At 41.3% G+C, this 15,543-nt stretch overlaps 1 protein-coding gene across 2 annotated transcripts in view; it reads right to left on the bottom strand.

Annotated features, from left to right (window-relative positions):
- The window catches only part of BMP2K (BMP2 inducible kinase), a 60,844-nt gene that overhangs the window by 16,983 nt on the left and 28,318 nt on the right, over positions 1-15,543 (bottom strand). The window contains exons 7-14 of one of the 2 annotated variants that reach the window (XM_081960355.1): positions 15,370-15,502; positions 13,109-13,212; positions 11,536-11,615; positions 7,141-7,298; positions 6,396-6,571; positions 4,664-4,768; positions 2,950-3,131; positions 1,509-1,666 (exon numbers count right to left, since the gene is read on the bottom strand). In XM_081960355.1, coding sequence (XP_081816481.1) covers positions 1,509-1,666; positions 2,950-3,131; positions 4,664-4,768; positions 6,396-6,571; positions 7,141-7,298; positions 11,536-11,615; positions 13,109-13,212; positions 15,370-15,502 — 1,096 coding nt within the window. The remainder of the gene's footprint in view (positions 1-1,508; positions 1,667-2,949; positions 3,132-4,663; positions 4,769-6,395; positions 6,572-7,140; positions 7,299-11,535; positions 11,616-13,108; positions 13,213-15,369; positions 15,503-15,543) is intronic. The other variant, XM_081960356.1, reaches the window with a different exon arrangement.

The following is a 15,543-nucleotide window of genomic DNA, read 5'->3' as shown; positions in this document are numbered from 1 at the left end:
ACTTAATACATAGATTTTTAATAAATTACTAAATGTTTAAAGCTTTCTGTTTGACTTTCTTGTACTTTTGCAAAACTTTAATAATTTCCGATTAAATCTACAAGAAAACATTTGAAAAAAATTAACCATAAAACACAAAGAAAGGTAAAATCCAATTATGGTTGATTCTCGTATGGGTATTCTATCATATGAAGTTATCCAATTTTATAATGTTGTTTAAGGAATAAGGTTTACTCCTTGCCATTTTATAACTTTGTGGAAGATGAATAGATATATTGTAACTGATTCATTTTTAATCAAGTAATTGTTTGGTAAATCAAGTAAAACTCAACATTCATTTAATACTGGCATCTATCAAAGGTCCTGTAACAGTTTCTCTGTTAGCCTTCCCGAATTTAGTTACATGTGTTAAATATACAGCAATACAATAAATGTTATATTTTAACAAAGTGTTAAAACAGATAATAAGAGACAATGGGCAATATGGATTAAACTTATTCATATTTAAGGATACAGTTTAACTGGAATCTTTCAGGAGTCAGCCCATCGTGTTAATAACATGTCTATCAAAACTACAGCTCATAGGATGGTTGTTTCAGTGACGATCAATGACATTATCCATTATTTTAGCCACGTAACAAAGAAAGCCCAGATTTAAGCTTCTTAGTTCACATGTGAAGGGCGTAAGAGAGAACATTGGTTGAAGATTGTGTTAATTCTGGGATGCTATGTCTAAATTGGACCACGAGCCTTTCATGACAGTGACGCTTCCAATCAAAACAAGCAAGCTGCATTATTAGTTTCATCATCTGTATTTTGGTTAGGTTGCCCTTTACCAAGTTTAGAATCGATTTATCCTTCAGAGCATTCTGCGTTTTCTCCACAATTCATCTCCGCGAAAATGAACGATATAGGTAAGGGGAAGCAACTTCAAGTAAACACACTGGCTTTTTGACTTGAAGATATTTTATTCAAATATTGTTATTTTAGAACAATAAAGCAGCCTTTAACATTAAGCTACTCAAAATACATTACAAAACATTAACATAATGTACTGGGTCATTTTTCCCTCTTTCAGGCACTTTCAAAAGGCATTTTCAGACCCACAGAATCTCCTCTTCCGGTGTGCAAAAGAACAAAACTGCCAAGTGAAGCAATAATGCACAGTGCTAACTGGTATTCTGCAGGGTTACACAAGCATATATTTTTTTTGCATTCTCATTTTAACATTCAAGTAATTATTCAACATACGACCCTGACGTTTTCTGTGGTTTTTGCAAATTGTTAAAATTATTTCTATTGCACACATATATATTTTTTTTGTTTGTGACAGAAAGACAATTCACATAGCGGGTCTAGTTTTACCCTCAAATGCTCAGAAAGAGTTCTCTCTCTACGACAGACTGCGTGGCCCTTGAACAAAACAGTCTCCAGCACTGTCATCGGTACCTAACGAGCTTTTTTTAACTTTTATTGTGAAGCGAAATAAGCCTTCAAGCGTCCCTTACTTGATCTCAGAAGGTCAAACTCCCTGTCCAACAGCTCCTCCTCTGTCAGCTTGGAGAAATTGTCTTCTCCAAAAGGATTCCACCCAGACATATCAGGGGGGCTGCTGATGCTTTGTTTCGGGTAGCTGGAAACAGACTCCGTGTCAGAGGAAGATGATCTGTGGGAAGGGATTGAGAAAATTACTTCAGGCACTCTTCGGGTTGTTTTAAGTCACATTAAATGTCATTAAACACAGTGTAGAACAGGGATGGCTAATCTTTTCAGCATAAAGTGCCAAAAAGGGAGCGCACGCGCACACACACTCTCGTCTGGGTCGCGACCATTTTTAATTCAAGGATTAAAACATTGGGTATTAAAAGTTCAAAACATCACAAATTATTATTCAGGCAGATAAAAAGAGCCAGTACATAGATGAGGTGGAAGTGGGATCTTCTACTTATCAACTGCCTCCAAAATGAGATACCTCCATTGAGGCCCCCAAGCCTGTTGACAAAGACAGGTTGTCAAGCTGTCCCAAAGATGCTTTTTCAAGAGGCAAATGGACTTTCTGGTTTTTTCTTTCTGTTTTCTGGACCCAAGAAAGTCCAGTTGCCTCTTGAAAAAGCACCTTTGGGACAACCAAGACCTGCATGACTTGAGAATCTCCACAGACAGGTTCTCAAGCTTTTCCAGAAGGCCAAGGAGATAGGGGTGGATCTCACTCCGAGGGGCAAGATATTCCAAAGGGTGGAAACCATGGCAGAAAAGCGCTTTTCCTAGACCCCCCCCCCAACTTGTTCTGACCTAGACTTCTCCAGCAGCATGAATCTGATTCCGAGTCCCGATAAACCCCTTTTATTTAATTTACAGTGAATTCCTCTCCCATGATCTTTCAAGATAGTTCACAATTACTGACCTTTTATCAGGCTTGGAGAGTGGCCAGGCTGATATATTTCAGACGCTGCAATACTTGGCAAGAATGTAGGAATGAACTCATTGTCTCCTGCAAACTCCACTCCCTTTATTCCCTATGAGAGGGGCCATTTATCGTCCACCTGTGGCTTTATTCCCAAATTGACCCTTGTTCCTTAGCTGTTCCCTTCGTCTGGCAACTCTGCGCATTCGCACACTGGGAACAGGCTCCAGCTGTTCCTCTGCCTCACTGATGTCTGAAGGCAGCTGATAACTGGCATAGGGCTCTGGCCCCCTCTCTGCCTCCAACACAGAGCCCTCATCAGAGCCTTCCTCAGACTCCAGGACTGGCCCATGTTCCTCCCCAACCTCCTTACTGTCCGAATCTGCTGCCAGCTCCACTGGCGGGCCACAACACAAGTGCAATTCCTTGGCTAACGGGATCCAGAGCTTGCGCCTTCTGTCGGATTGAGTGGAGTTGGCCAATCCCATTGGGGTGAGATGGTTCTTTAAGTACAGTGACTAAAAACGTGAGTTAAGGAAGCTTGCCTGTTTGTGGAATAAGGAGCATCCAGAGCTGCACCAACATGAGCTGGAAAGGATTTAGAATGAGAGATTAAGGCTGGTGAAAACTCCTGAGGAGAGGTAAGAAACTCAGGAGAACGTTTCGGTGGTGGCAACTGATTCCCAAGGACCTGTTGCTGTAGAAGAGCTTGTTGGTACTGCTGCATCTCAAAGGAGAAGGAGAAGAATGTCAGCACTGCAAAACTCTACCTCAGGTAAGCCTTAAAACAAATAATCCCAATCACACCTTGTACAGAAAATGAACATCTTAACTGAATTAACAGAAAAACACAAACATCTGGAATTTAAACTGGCATCAAGAAACAAACAAGCTGTTAAAATAAGTTAAATTGGTTAATTAATTAGTTTCGCTTCGTTTCATTTATTGTCACTGCCCCACAACAACGAAATCAAACGCCATCGTCAATGTACATTAGAACTATAAAAATAAAAACACAAATACACATCCTTCACATGCTATTTAATTGAAACTGAAAACCCCCGATTTTGCATTAATATTGCACTACACCGTAAAATTCAATACAGTTACTGCCCTGGGATAGAAGCTGTTTTTCAGCCTGTTTGTCTTTGTTTTTATTGTCCTGTACCGTCTGCCAAATGGTAATAGTTCAAAAAAAAGGGTGCCCAGGATGAGATGGATCTTTAAAAATGTTTTAAACTTTCTTAAGGCAGCGGGAGCTATAAAGCTCTTCCAAAGAGGGCAGAGGTCAACCAATGATCCTCTGGGCAATGACCTTGACCCTCTGGAGTGCTGTCCTATCTGCCACTGTGCAATTGGCAAACCATACACAGGTGCAGTAAGTTAAAATATCTCTCTGGTGCAGCGGTAGAAGGTCTCTAGCAGTTTTTCATTCAGTTGTTGTTTCCTGAGAAGTCTCAGATAGTTACATAATTAGCACAATTAAATTATGCCATCCATTCCTCTAGCTCCACATTATGAACATAAAATGATGTAGCAAGATATTCTTGGGTGGGTGGGGGGGTCTTCACCAAAAACTTACAATATTGAACAAATATTGCTGTTTTTGATGGGTATTTTTCCCTGTTTCCAATATTTACTTCTGGTTTCCAGCAAAAAATACCGACTGCGTTCACTCAATGACTACCGGAAAAAAATTGCCGAAAAGACAGGTCCAGTCACATGATTTACAACTGCAACAACTTACAACCATACTTCCGGGTTCAACTCCGGTTTTGAGTCGAGGATTATGTCCATTTATTTTGACCAAAAAAACCCTTACAGACAATTTGTTTTTCAAGAAAGAACATCTTTCTCCTATAATTAAATATTATGGGAATTAAATAATATGGAAGGGATTGAAAACTGAAGATGTATCATTTTCTTCATGCACATTCATTGTTTCATAAGCCAAGATTAAAAAAAAAGTGGCAGCTCAGAAAAATAAGGTACCTTGAAGAGAATATATTTAAGATGAGGCTCCGCTAAAAGCCACCAGATTTATATATTCATGAGTTTCATTTATTTACATAATACTGTTAAATTCGCTCTCAACTCGTTGGTTTGCTTTAGTGAACAATAAATGGTTTCGCAAAATGTTTGCTAAGTAAAGCCTAATAAATTAAGAGGGAGCTAACCAGTGCAATCAAACTATTATTACAGTCCAAGCTTCCCTTTCTTAGCTAGAAGGGTTTCATTTGGTTTCCCAAAGTGATTTACCATAGCAGGATATGGAGAAGGAGGGGGCTGCTGCTGCTGCTGCTGATACACAGTGCGTATCAAAAGCTGCTGTTGAACGACATGCTGCTGCATTGCTTGCTGATACTGTAATTGAAAAAAGAAAATATTTGCATAAATCACAAATGCTGCTCAATCAAGTGAAATTACCCACAAACAAAACTGCTTTTGGCAACTTGGGGGGAAAAAACCAGGGAAAGCCACACAGGAATTCTCTAGTAATTGCTTAATCTTTATTGTGAACAAAACAGTCCCAAGGTAAGCTACCGTGTTTCCCTGAAAATAAGAATGTAAGAATCTTGCTGTAAAGGCAAGGACAAAGCATACTGACTTAAGATATATAAATGTACGGCAAAGTGTTAGTAGTAAACTGATTACACTAGAGTATTGTATGTCTGAAGAAAACATTGCTGATCATTTTACCAAAGCTCAAGGTACGGTCAAACATAAACATTGTTGTGAAGCATATGGACTAGGAATGTAAGGTTATATATATTGCTTACCCAAGGGGGAGAATGTTAGGAATGTAAGCTAACAGTTGGGTTAGCAATATATAAACCAGGATGGTAGTACTGTAGCTTTAAGTACTGCTGTAATGTGATTGGTTGCTGTTACCTCAAGCAGCCATAAGAGGGAGCCAGAATGTCTGTTAGCTCTCTGTTTGTTAGACGCTGATCGATGGATGTATTGTGAGGTACTGTGTTTTTGCTACTGTTAGCTGCTGTGTGTGCTAAACTGATTATTAGATACTGGACTGTGTTCGAAGGCTCATTCCTTAACTGAGAACATTGATAACTGAGTGACTGAACCGTGTATGACTTGGACTGTAAATTGAACTCTGAATACCTCTATATTTCCACATAGTAAACTACTATATTTTATACTATTTGGTGTCCCTGTATGCTGGTTTGTGCGTGTTCTTGCATACCTCTCTCATTACGCTTCTCTGCACATTCGCTCTCCTAACGGGGAGCTTACTTACTTAACATGTCTTATGGGTTTTTTTGCCACCAAAAAAGGCACCAAGTCTTATTTTCGGGAGGGGGTGGGATGTCGTCCACTGACTCACCTCACTTGCGCACGTCGCCCCTGGCCTCCTTTTCGCCTTCAGGAACTTCTTCTGCAGCCAACAAGGCTTTCCTGAAGGCCTTTGTAGACGATAACAGAGTTCCGGATCAATCTGGAGCTCTGTTATTGACTGAAGAGGCTGTCAGGAAAGCCTTGCAGGTAGAAGAAATGGGCCGGCAAGGCAGGTGTCGGGATGTGCAAGACGTGGCTGCAACGATCCAAAGATAAGTAATAGGGCAGCTCCACCCCTCCATCCCACCCTAGCTTATTTTTCATCCGTGCATCCTAGAGTGGGAGGTATCTTAATTAGGGCTTATTTTGGGAGGTAAGGCAGATGTGGGCAGATGTGTAAAAATCAAGCTAGGACTTACTTTCAGGGTAAGGCGTATTTTTGGGGAAACACGGTAGTTTGGGGGTGAGGCGGTTGAGGGCTGTTCCTACTCTGTGTTTCACATTCTCTACGCTCTGTACCCCACATAAAAATGTTAGAAATAGCAAATAGACACATCCCAAATGCAGAGCAAATCAAAAGGCATTCTGCAAAATGTTGAGGAAGATAGATAGGTTGCAAGATTTAAGTTTTAAAGAAAGTAGAAGAGGCAACATGAAAGTGGGATTACACATCACAGCTAAGCCACAACGTTACCTGCTGCACGTATGAATCATGGAGCAATTGTTGTTGTTGCTGCTGCTGTTGCTGATGCAAATGATGCAACTGCTGTAGCCTCCAGTCTCCTTGCTGTAGTTGTTGCAATACTCTGTTTTGCTGTGGGGTTCCCGGCGACAATACGCTCTCGTGACCATTTCCAATCTTTGAGGCTCCTGGAACATTTTAAAATGCACATTAATGAATTTATTTAACATGTATTTTCCTGATGACTCCAATGGCCCATCCCCAAGCTCCATAAAACTCTTAGCCTAGGAATAGCAAATCTTTCATGCTGCACTTTTCTACAGAATATTTTGCACGCTCTGCTTTATTTCCCCTTCAGCTTGCCCAGTAAATTTTACATCTTAATACAGAATATTGAACATTTCCTGTAAACGTAATCCTGTTGTTGCTCACTAAGAACTCCGCAATGTAACATTATCGCCTGAAATATTAACAAGACTTCGTTTATTTTGGGATGAGTGAACTGTTTGCTACAGAGAAATTTTTAACTAGATGCATTGCTTTTTAAAACAATAACATGTTTTCACAACTCTGCGGTAGCAATTCTCATACTGTGCTAAAATCCATTTGAGCCTAGGGAAAACCCACAATTGCTTGATTCTTACACATTTAGAAGGCAACTGCTGGTGCCTTCTAATTCTGGAATGAAGGAACCATGATTTCTACTCGTTACCAAAAGGAGCTCCTTATAGCTCACTGCATTCATTTGAGAAATTACCTTTGTGTTCATTGTTAAAATCACCGGGAACTGGCACTTTTACTGGTGTGACTGAGCTCTGAATTGTAAGAACACTAGAAGTGGCAGTGCTTGTATTGGCCTTTGGTCTCTGACGTGGTGCTATTGAGGTTTCTGTTGGTCCAATGGCATCTGTTATTCTAACAAAAGAAATTAAGAAGGAACTTTGTTATAATCTTTTTATAACCAATGTACAGAATATTATGGGTGGCAAAGGTGTGTAGGAATTTCACAAAGATTACTGGGGTGACAAATACAGCTCCCCAACTCAGAATGTTTCTAATTTGTTAGTTACTTACTTACTTACTTACTTACTTACTTACTTACTTACTTACTTACTTAGTTCAGTAGGTAGGTATGTAGGTAGGAATGAAAATACCTATCTACCTACTGAACTAACTAACTATACCACACATCTCACAGTTATAAAAATTCTGGGAGTCTTACAGCATAATACAAAGATAATACAAAACAACTACAAATTAAGAAAGATTAAATGAAAACTGAAAAGCCAAGACGACGGACAATATAGGGGTGGGGATTTATTCTCTAACTACTCATCTGCCACCCCTAGCATATTGGGGCCACAGACCTCCAAACAAAGCCAGGTTTTAAGGCTATTCCAGAAGGCCAGGAGTGGGGGGGGGGGGGACTGAAATAGGCAGTTTCATCTTATTTGAACTACTGCAGGGCTTCCCTTAAAGACCATCCAAAAACTATAGGGGTGATTTAATTCCATCTATGTGATACCTCTACTACACAAACTGCATTGATTGCTAGTTTGCTACTGGCTACAGTTCAAGGACCTATTACATCTGCTTGGCTGAGGGCCTGGATATCTATGGGATCGCCTTGTTCTATCTCTTTCTATCCCTCTGATAAGACCCAGCAGGATCACAGGCACCAAAAGCAACAGTACTTCAACAATGGTCTTCTCTGTGGTCACTCTACTTGCTGAAAATACATTTCCCAAAGTTCACAAGCTACAATCTTCCTGTCCTTTGAGGAAGCTGTAAAGACCTGATTGTTTTCAACAGGTTGCGGGCAAGGTGATTTTGTGACCCCACTTTTACTAATTGACTAACAGATGCATTGTAATTATCTAATTGCTGGCTGAATACCCCTGCTTCATAACGAAACTATGTGATCGGGCTATGCAGAAGAAATTCAGTTCATAATCCGTTGGCTCAGTGGTGGTCAAGATTGAAACATATAAGGGAATATCAGTCCCACTGCCTTGAGTCAGGAAGCAGTTCCACAGGTGGAAGGCGTAGACGTTTTGGTGAGGTACCGGTTTTTAGTACTGTAAGGAGCCCCAGACTGCTCCTGAGTGAAGGAGTGGAATGTCTGCCAGTTTGAACTTAGGTAACGAAATGTGAGGCAACTGGCAGTTGGAACAGAGTTCTTTTCAGGTGGGGAGGGGGAGTAGAACTCCTTAGCATCAGAGCGTGTTAATTACTGTATAAGAAATACTAATGATCTGATGATCATTTTGAAAAATCCTTTCTTAGTGAGCACCTAGAAGCCAAGAGAAATATATGTGCCAAATTTCTGTGCTGCCTTATACATTTCAAACAATAAAAATAAAACCATCTTTCTCCTTTACCAGCTATGAGACCAAGGGAGCGTGAATGGGAATAGTGTTTCTTCACCCCATAACCAGCCTATTGTTTCTCAATGCTGAGCCATGACAACAACAACAACGTTACAGTTGAAGGGATAGAAAAATCCTTATCACCAGCCCTTGTTTCACAATAAGAGTCTACTAGTTGGCAGTGGAAGTATAGATCATTTCATCTTTGTATCCCTTTTCAGCATCCTGTTATATTAATATGTACCATGTCTGGTTAAGAAGCATAGCAAGAAACGAAGTGAACTCTTTACTACAGCTTGATTTTTTTTTAAAAAAAGGCGTTTTTTTACTCTGAACAGTTTGAAAGTGAGTTTTAAAACAGAAAAGTGTGTTCTGGCTTCTACCCCTAATCCTTATTATGCAAAAAAAAAAAAAAAACATAAAAAGCACAGGTTAGAAACATCTCGGCTCAATTTAGTTAAATTATGTGATGCATAAACATATTTAAGTTTTTTTCTATGCATTCAAAATTGTGCATTGGGAAGCAGTGTGTCTGTGTGCATGTACACATGTGTATATCTTAGGGTATGTGTCAGAGGTGGTATTTAGCTGGTTCTCTCCGGTTCGAGCGAATCAGTAGCGGAGGCTGCGGGAGGCTCCACCCACCCGTCCTGATGTAACGCGCGAGCACTGCACATGCCCAGATGAGGCACATGCCCTCACATTTGAGAACCGGTAGGGACATTAAGTGAACCCCAGCTCTGGTATGTGTGTAGACATACATCATATGTGTTTATTCTTCAAAATTATCACAAGAGGGAGCTTGTGTAACATTTTCTCTGAAAAAAACATACATTAATGACTTATTAAATCCTGATTGTGCCACTCAGTTTACCTTCAAATGTACCCTAGTACATTTGTACAAAAATTGAATGTTTACAAACAAAAAATAATAATAAACCACTGCAGTTTTTTTTAAAAAAAGCAAAATCAGACGATTAACAATGGAAACCATTCAAGAGCGAATATTAAGATCTTACAAATAAACCGGATTATTCTCTTTAAATGGGCAACCCTTGTCTCAAGTACCCTTTCTCTTAACATATATGCAAGAGAACAAGAGTGGAAGGCAGAGGAAAATATGGGAGCTCCAAGATGCCTGGAGCAATACTGTGCTGGTAGATGAGGAGAGAACATGTCTGGACACAGGGATGCACTGAAATACAAGCCTACTACTCAGAGACGTTAAGGGCAGTGAAGTAGAATTCATTTTCTTCCCCTATTGCAGTGACAGCAAAACTTTTCAGCACCGAGTGTCCAAACCAGAACATGCACGCATGTGTGCCAGTGTGCCAGTGGTGGGTTCCGGATCCCGGTGCAACCGGTACGGTGCAATGGGGCCTGGCGTCCACCACATGAATGCGCACAGCATGTGTGCACCTGCCTGCAACATGCGTCCTTACCTCCTGCGACGTTCCGCGACGCCTCCGTGATGCTCCAGCTGCTCGGCGGAGCATTGCACAGGCGTCCTAGGCTCCGTGTGCTTGCGCGGAAGCACCAAAGAGCTCAAATACCAGTAAGGAGCGTGGGAGGGCCCTCCGGAGCACAGCACCAGAACGGTACTCGGTACTCCCGGCAGGCACCGATATGCCCGTACTGGGGTGTACCGTTTGTAACCCGTTTGTAACCCACCACAGCAGTGTGCGCATGCCAGTTTTTTGGCTGTTTTGGGCCATTTGGGGGGCTGTTTTCATGTTGTTTTTCAGGCTGTTTTTGGACAGTTTTTGGCCCACAAAAGGCCTGAAAATGGCCCAAACCACAGACTAAAAATGGCCGAAAAACCTGAAAACAGCCCAAAAAACAGCCGGGAAAACAGCCCGGAAAACGGCCTTCTTTTTGTGCTCCCCCCGCCACTCCATGAAGAGCAGCTGGCGATGGCACGCGTGCTCACAGAGAGGTCTGTGCCATAGGTTCACCATCACGGCCCTATTGCATCTGCAGAATGTTTGCTGGCTGAAATAAATAACTAAATAAATCTTCCTCCTTTAGTCAGTAAGCAGTTTTAGAAAGAAAATCACTCACATTCACTCTGAGTTGGATGGAAGCCTGGCAGCCAAAAGTTCATCAAATTTGGTAATGTTATCTGGAAAGTTATAAAACCAGTGGAGCTCATTAAAAAAAAGGGGGATAGGGTTCCTTGTGGTTTTAGCTCTCCCATTTGGAGATTTGATACCTTCCCTCTCCTGCCAGGTTAAACAGCCAAAAAAAAAGGAGGGGGGGGATTGGAACTGTCAATGTCACTCTGTGAGAGGAGTGGATTCCAGCAGTCTTAAAAGAGGTTGCTCCAGCCCCCTCTTAAGAGATCTGCTCTAACCCATTAATGTTGGACATGCTGATGGATATAAATATTTCATCCTATTTCCAACTCCCACGTTGAAGAGAAAGCACTGCAGCAACCTGCTTGACCACTGCAGTGAGATTACTAGATGCTCTTAAGGTGGAAAGATTCAACACCACCCATCATGGAGGAATGATTGTGAAGAGGATGGAACTTGTACAAAAGGCTAAGTTAACTTCTTTGACTTACATGGGAAGGAGTGGGGGGAGACACCAGTATCTACATTTATGTCTGAAAATCCCCTTGTATGGCACAGGGGGAAAATGCAAATGATTTGTGGTTTTGATGATTAGGGAAAAAAAAAGAGGTTTCAGGAGGGGAGCATCTTGTGGCCACAGGACAAAGCTCTGCATAATGAAGTTTAATAGTATGCCAAAAGAATTATTAATAAAATTATTGCACTCACCTAGCTTTTATTTGGCTTTTCTTAGCAGCAGCCTCACTAGCTGTCAAGGGCTCAGGAAGAGTTGAAGGGAGAGGAGAATTCTTGGGGAAATAAGCGAGTATATGTTAGGAATAGTTTTTTTTTTTAAAAAAAATATAGTAACAGAAAAGTTTTATATCATACTAAGTTGAACATAATCACATTGCATACCAACGATAAACAAAGAAACCCATATACGGTATTATTCTATTTGGAGAACTGGGGGTGCAGCCTCCTTGTGAGGTTTCAGGTGGTCTCCATAAACTTCTAAAGCACAATTTCATTGAGGGCCGCATCAAGGTTGTGTTTGGCCTCGAGGGGACGGGGTGGGCATGGCAAGCTCAATATCACTCGTGTTGGGGGCACTGTCAGGATGCCCTAATTAACTCTTGAAGCTCGAGCCAAGTTTCAAAAGAAATCCAGTTATTTATTAAGAGCAACATCTCAGCACATACCGGAGTGGAGTCAGCTCTGCCCCATGTAATTTAAGGCCCAACTATGACCGTGTTTCCCCCCACTCCTCCCAGGGTGTGTCATAAATCACATTCTCCAATGGAGCACTTTCTTGGGCTGTAGAAAACATGACTCTCTGGCTGGTTCTGGTAACCTGGGATACAGCCTTGAGAAAGGTATGCGTGGAATGTGTTTCTGGTCATGGCTGCTGAGCTGCTCCATCAGTTCTCCGCCGTCCTGCCTATGGCAACTCGAGAACAGGCCAGGAATGCTTTACGAGTTGACTGTTTTCGGCTGCAACGGTCTCCTGCAACCCTCTGCCAGCAAAAACAGAGCTTGGGAGGCCTTGCGAGATCCATTTTCGATGGCAGAGACACCATGAACCGATCCTTCGCTGTTTCCAGGGCAGCCTCGCAGGCCAGATCTAAGCACCCCGTGGGCCCCGAGTTTGACATCCCTGTTCTAAAGTATCACAGGAACAGTATGCGCTATTTGAAGAATGACATTTGGGAAGAAGTCTTGATGTGGCTAACAGCTGCCTCACATAAGGAGGGGCCAGGTACCCTACGTCAACAATGGAAAGAATATGGTGAAAGTCACCTGAGCGCAGCAAGGCTTGCAGAGTGCAGGGAAATGGAGGCGGCTTTATGATGGTGGCTTTATGATCACATTGCTTAGTGACAGAAATTCCAGTCCCAATTACTGTTGTGATTCAAAGACCACCTGTACAGTACTATTCTGCATTTTTAACTTTGTTTTTTGTTTGCAAAAAAACAAGGTGAGGTGAATAGCTCTTAACTTTGTCAATTATTTAATGACACAAGCATATCTTGGAAATGAGGCCAGGAAGTAATATGTCAAGTGCATTAAAAATGCATATTGCGTTTGTTATGATCAATACAAGCATACATTATCTTATTCAGTAACTTTTAAAAATAAACTCTTCCCTTGTCGATACTACATTTGGTTAAAGATATGGTCTTTTTCAACAGAGGAAGATGAATTTTTTTTTTTTTTTTAAGTAAACCTGATTACCACTCCTACTTATTATTCTGAACAAGATGTATTGTGTCAAAACAGGCAGAAATACAGATCTACGTACATTCATGTTTAAAATTGGACAGTCCTTTTTGGCAAGTTTAAAGGCAAAATAAGATACTTGAAAGATATCAGGTCTTCGCTCTTGATCTGGTTCAAGCATGTATCCTGTTGAGTACAGCAAATTAAATTATTAACATAAAAGTAAAAAGTCACTAAGGCAACCAAGTTTATTAAGAGTGAATAAATTGATTTTATAGTTTACCTCTGAGTTCTAATTACATTATTTAAGATTGTAGCAGTGGTGGGTTCCTGCTGGATCGCACCGGATCGCGCGCGCTCCCTTTCAGCGCTCCACCTGGCTTGCGCGCTCCCTTTCAGCGCTCCACCTGGCTTGCGCGCTCCCTTTCAGCGCTCCACCTGGCTTGCGCGCTCCCTTTCAGCGCTCCACCTGGCTCTCGCGCTCCCTTCCGGCGCTGAAACCGGAAGTACAGTTTTGCCCGGCCCTGGCAAAGCAACGACGCCTGTCTGCGCTCCACCAGCTCCGAGCTGGTGGAGCGCAGACAGGCGTCGTTGCTTCGCCAGGGCCGGGCAAAACTGTACTTCCGGTTTCAGCGCCGGAAGGGAGCGCGAGAGCCAGGTGGAGCGCTGAAAGGGAGCGCGCAAGCCAGGTGGAGCGCTGAAAGGGAGCGCGCAAGCCAGGTGGAGCGCTGAAAGGGAGCGCGCAAGCCAGGTGGAGCGCTGAAAGGGAGCGCGCGCGATCCGGTGCGATCCGGGAGGAACCCACCACTGGATTGTAGGTTAAGGAAGTACCATAGCCAGGTATGGGTGTTAAGAGGATAGAGTGATTGGATTGATTCCTCTTAATTGTCATTACATCATTTTACATAATAGTTTTACATCTATCCATAAGTCACACTGTGAGATTTGTACCAGTTCAATCTAGCAACAAAGCTACAGGGTTTTTTTCTTTTTAAATTAGATCTGGCTAATTTCATGCCTTCACAACAGCTAAATTATTCTAAACTGTTTCAAAAAATTATCTTAATCACCATTTGGCACCATTGTAAATTATCTTTCAGGCCTAATTTCAGTACCAATTTTAACTTTCCACACCCTTAAACTGCCAAGGCTAGATATTCTTGAATGCTGTATCTCCTATTGTATCATTCGCAGGCAAATAAAATACCACATCAATTCTACCTAGAAAATCATCACAATGTATATTTGATGACTGTGTGATAATGAAGCAATTTTCCCTGAGATTCTTTACTTCTTAAACACTATTATTTTTTAGATTCCAAAAAGAGTCTCATCTGTACTGGCCAGGATTAAGCTACAGACAATAAAATTTTTTAGTACCATTCCCTGCATAAGCACTCTAGTAGGTGAATGGTTTTTTTTTAGTTTGAAAGCAAAGTGAGCCTACACAAAAATGGAAGTATCACTTTTCATACATCTGTAATTTTTTTTAGTTTATAAATTAATGGCATTTTTAAAGAAGAAAAGTGGCTTGATAGGGACCCGAGAACTTTCTAAACTTATTTTATGGGTGGTGATTCATCACACATAAAAGATTACATTAACTAAGCCGTTGTTCAGAATTAGCAATGCTGTCATAAAATATCAAAATAAATTTAGAGGACCAAAAGAGCACTGCTATTCCAACATAGCTAAAATTATAAATCTGTAAACAAAAAATTCTATTTATATTTGCAACAATAACTTTCTCTAGAAAGGGAGGGGAAGAGAAAAGAAGGTATTAACAGGAATTCGAAGTCTGACTATACACAAAGAGCCATTGAAATCTAAGTATAATAATTTAGGACTACCTATAACAGACTTTTTTGAACACATTAGGTAAAGGTAAAAGTTCCCCTAGAACATATGTGCTAGTCGTTTCTGACTCTAGGGGGTGGTGCTCATCTCTGTTTCAAAGCCGAAGAGCCAGCGCTGTCCGAAGACGTCTCCATGATCATGTGGCTGGCATGATTAAACACCGAAGGCGCACAGAACGCTGCTACCTTCCCACCAAAGGTGGCCCCTATTTTTCTACTTGCATTTTTACATACTTTCGAACTGCTAGGTTGGGAGAAGCTGGGACAAGTAACGGGAGCTCACTCCGTTATGCAGCACTAGGGATTCAAACCGCTGAACTGCCGACCTTTCTGATTGAGAAGCTCAGCATCTTAGCCACTGAGCCACCACGTCCCTTTGAACACATTATTTATTTTTAAAACCTCATGATATTAACATGTTATGCCTACACGTAGCAATTTAATTTCACATAGAAAGTTCGGTTGGTAAAGTGTACCAGTTACTTACTTATCAAACAATGCATACTGTGTGAATAGCGTGAATTGTCTGGGATGGTAAAGCTTCCATCACAAATAGCAACCTGACTCTCACCAAAGGGAAGTGTGAAAAAACAAAGTTTATACAGCAAGCAGCCAAGGGCCTGTTTAAAAAAGCACATCATTATAGTAGTAACTGAACTAT

The sequence above is a fragment of the Natrix helvetica genome (genome assembly GCF_964273705.1).
Source record: "Natrix helvetica genome assembly, chromosome: 7".
Classification (NCBI taxonomy): Eukaryota; Metazoa; Chordata; class Lepidosauria; order Squamata; family Natricidae; genus Natrix; species Natrix helvetica.
The sequence above is the reverse complement of the archived record's forward strand: the minus strand, read 5'-3'. Positions and strand labels throughout refer to the sequence as shown.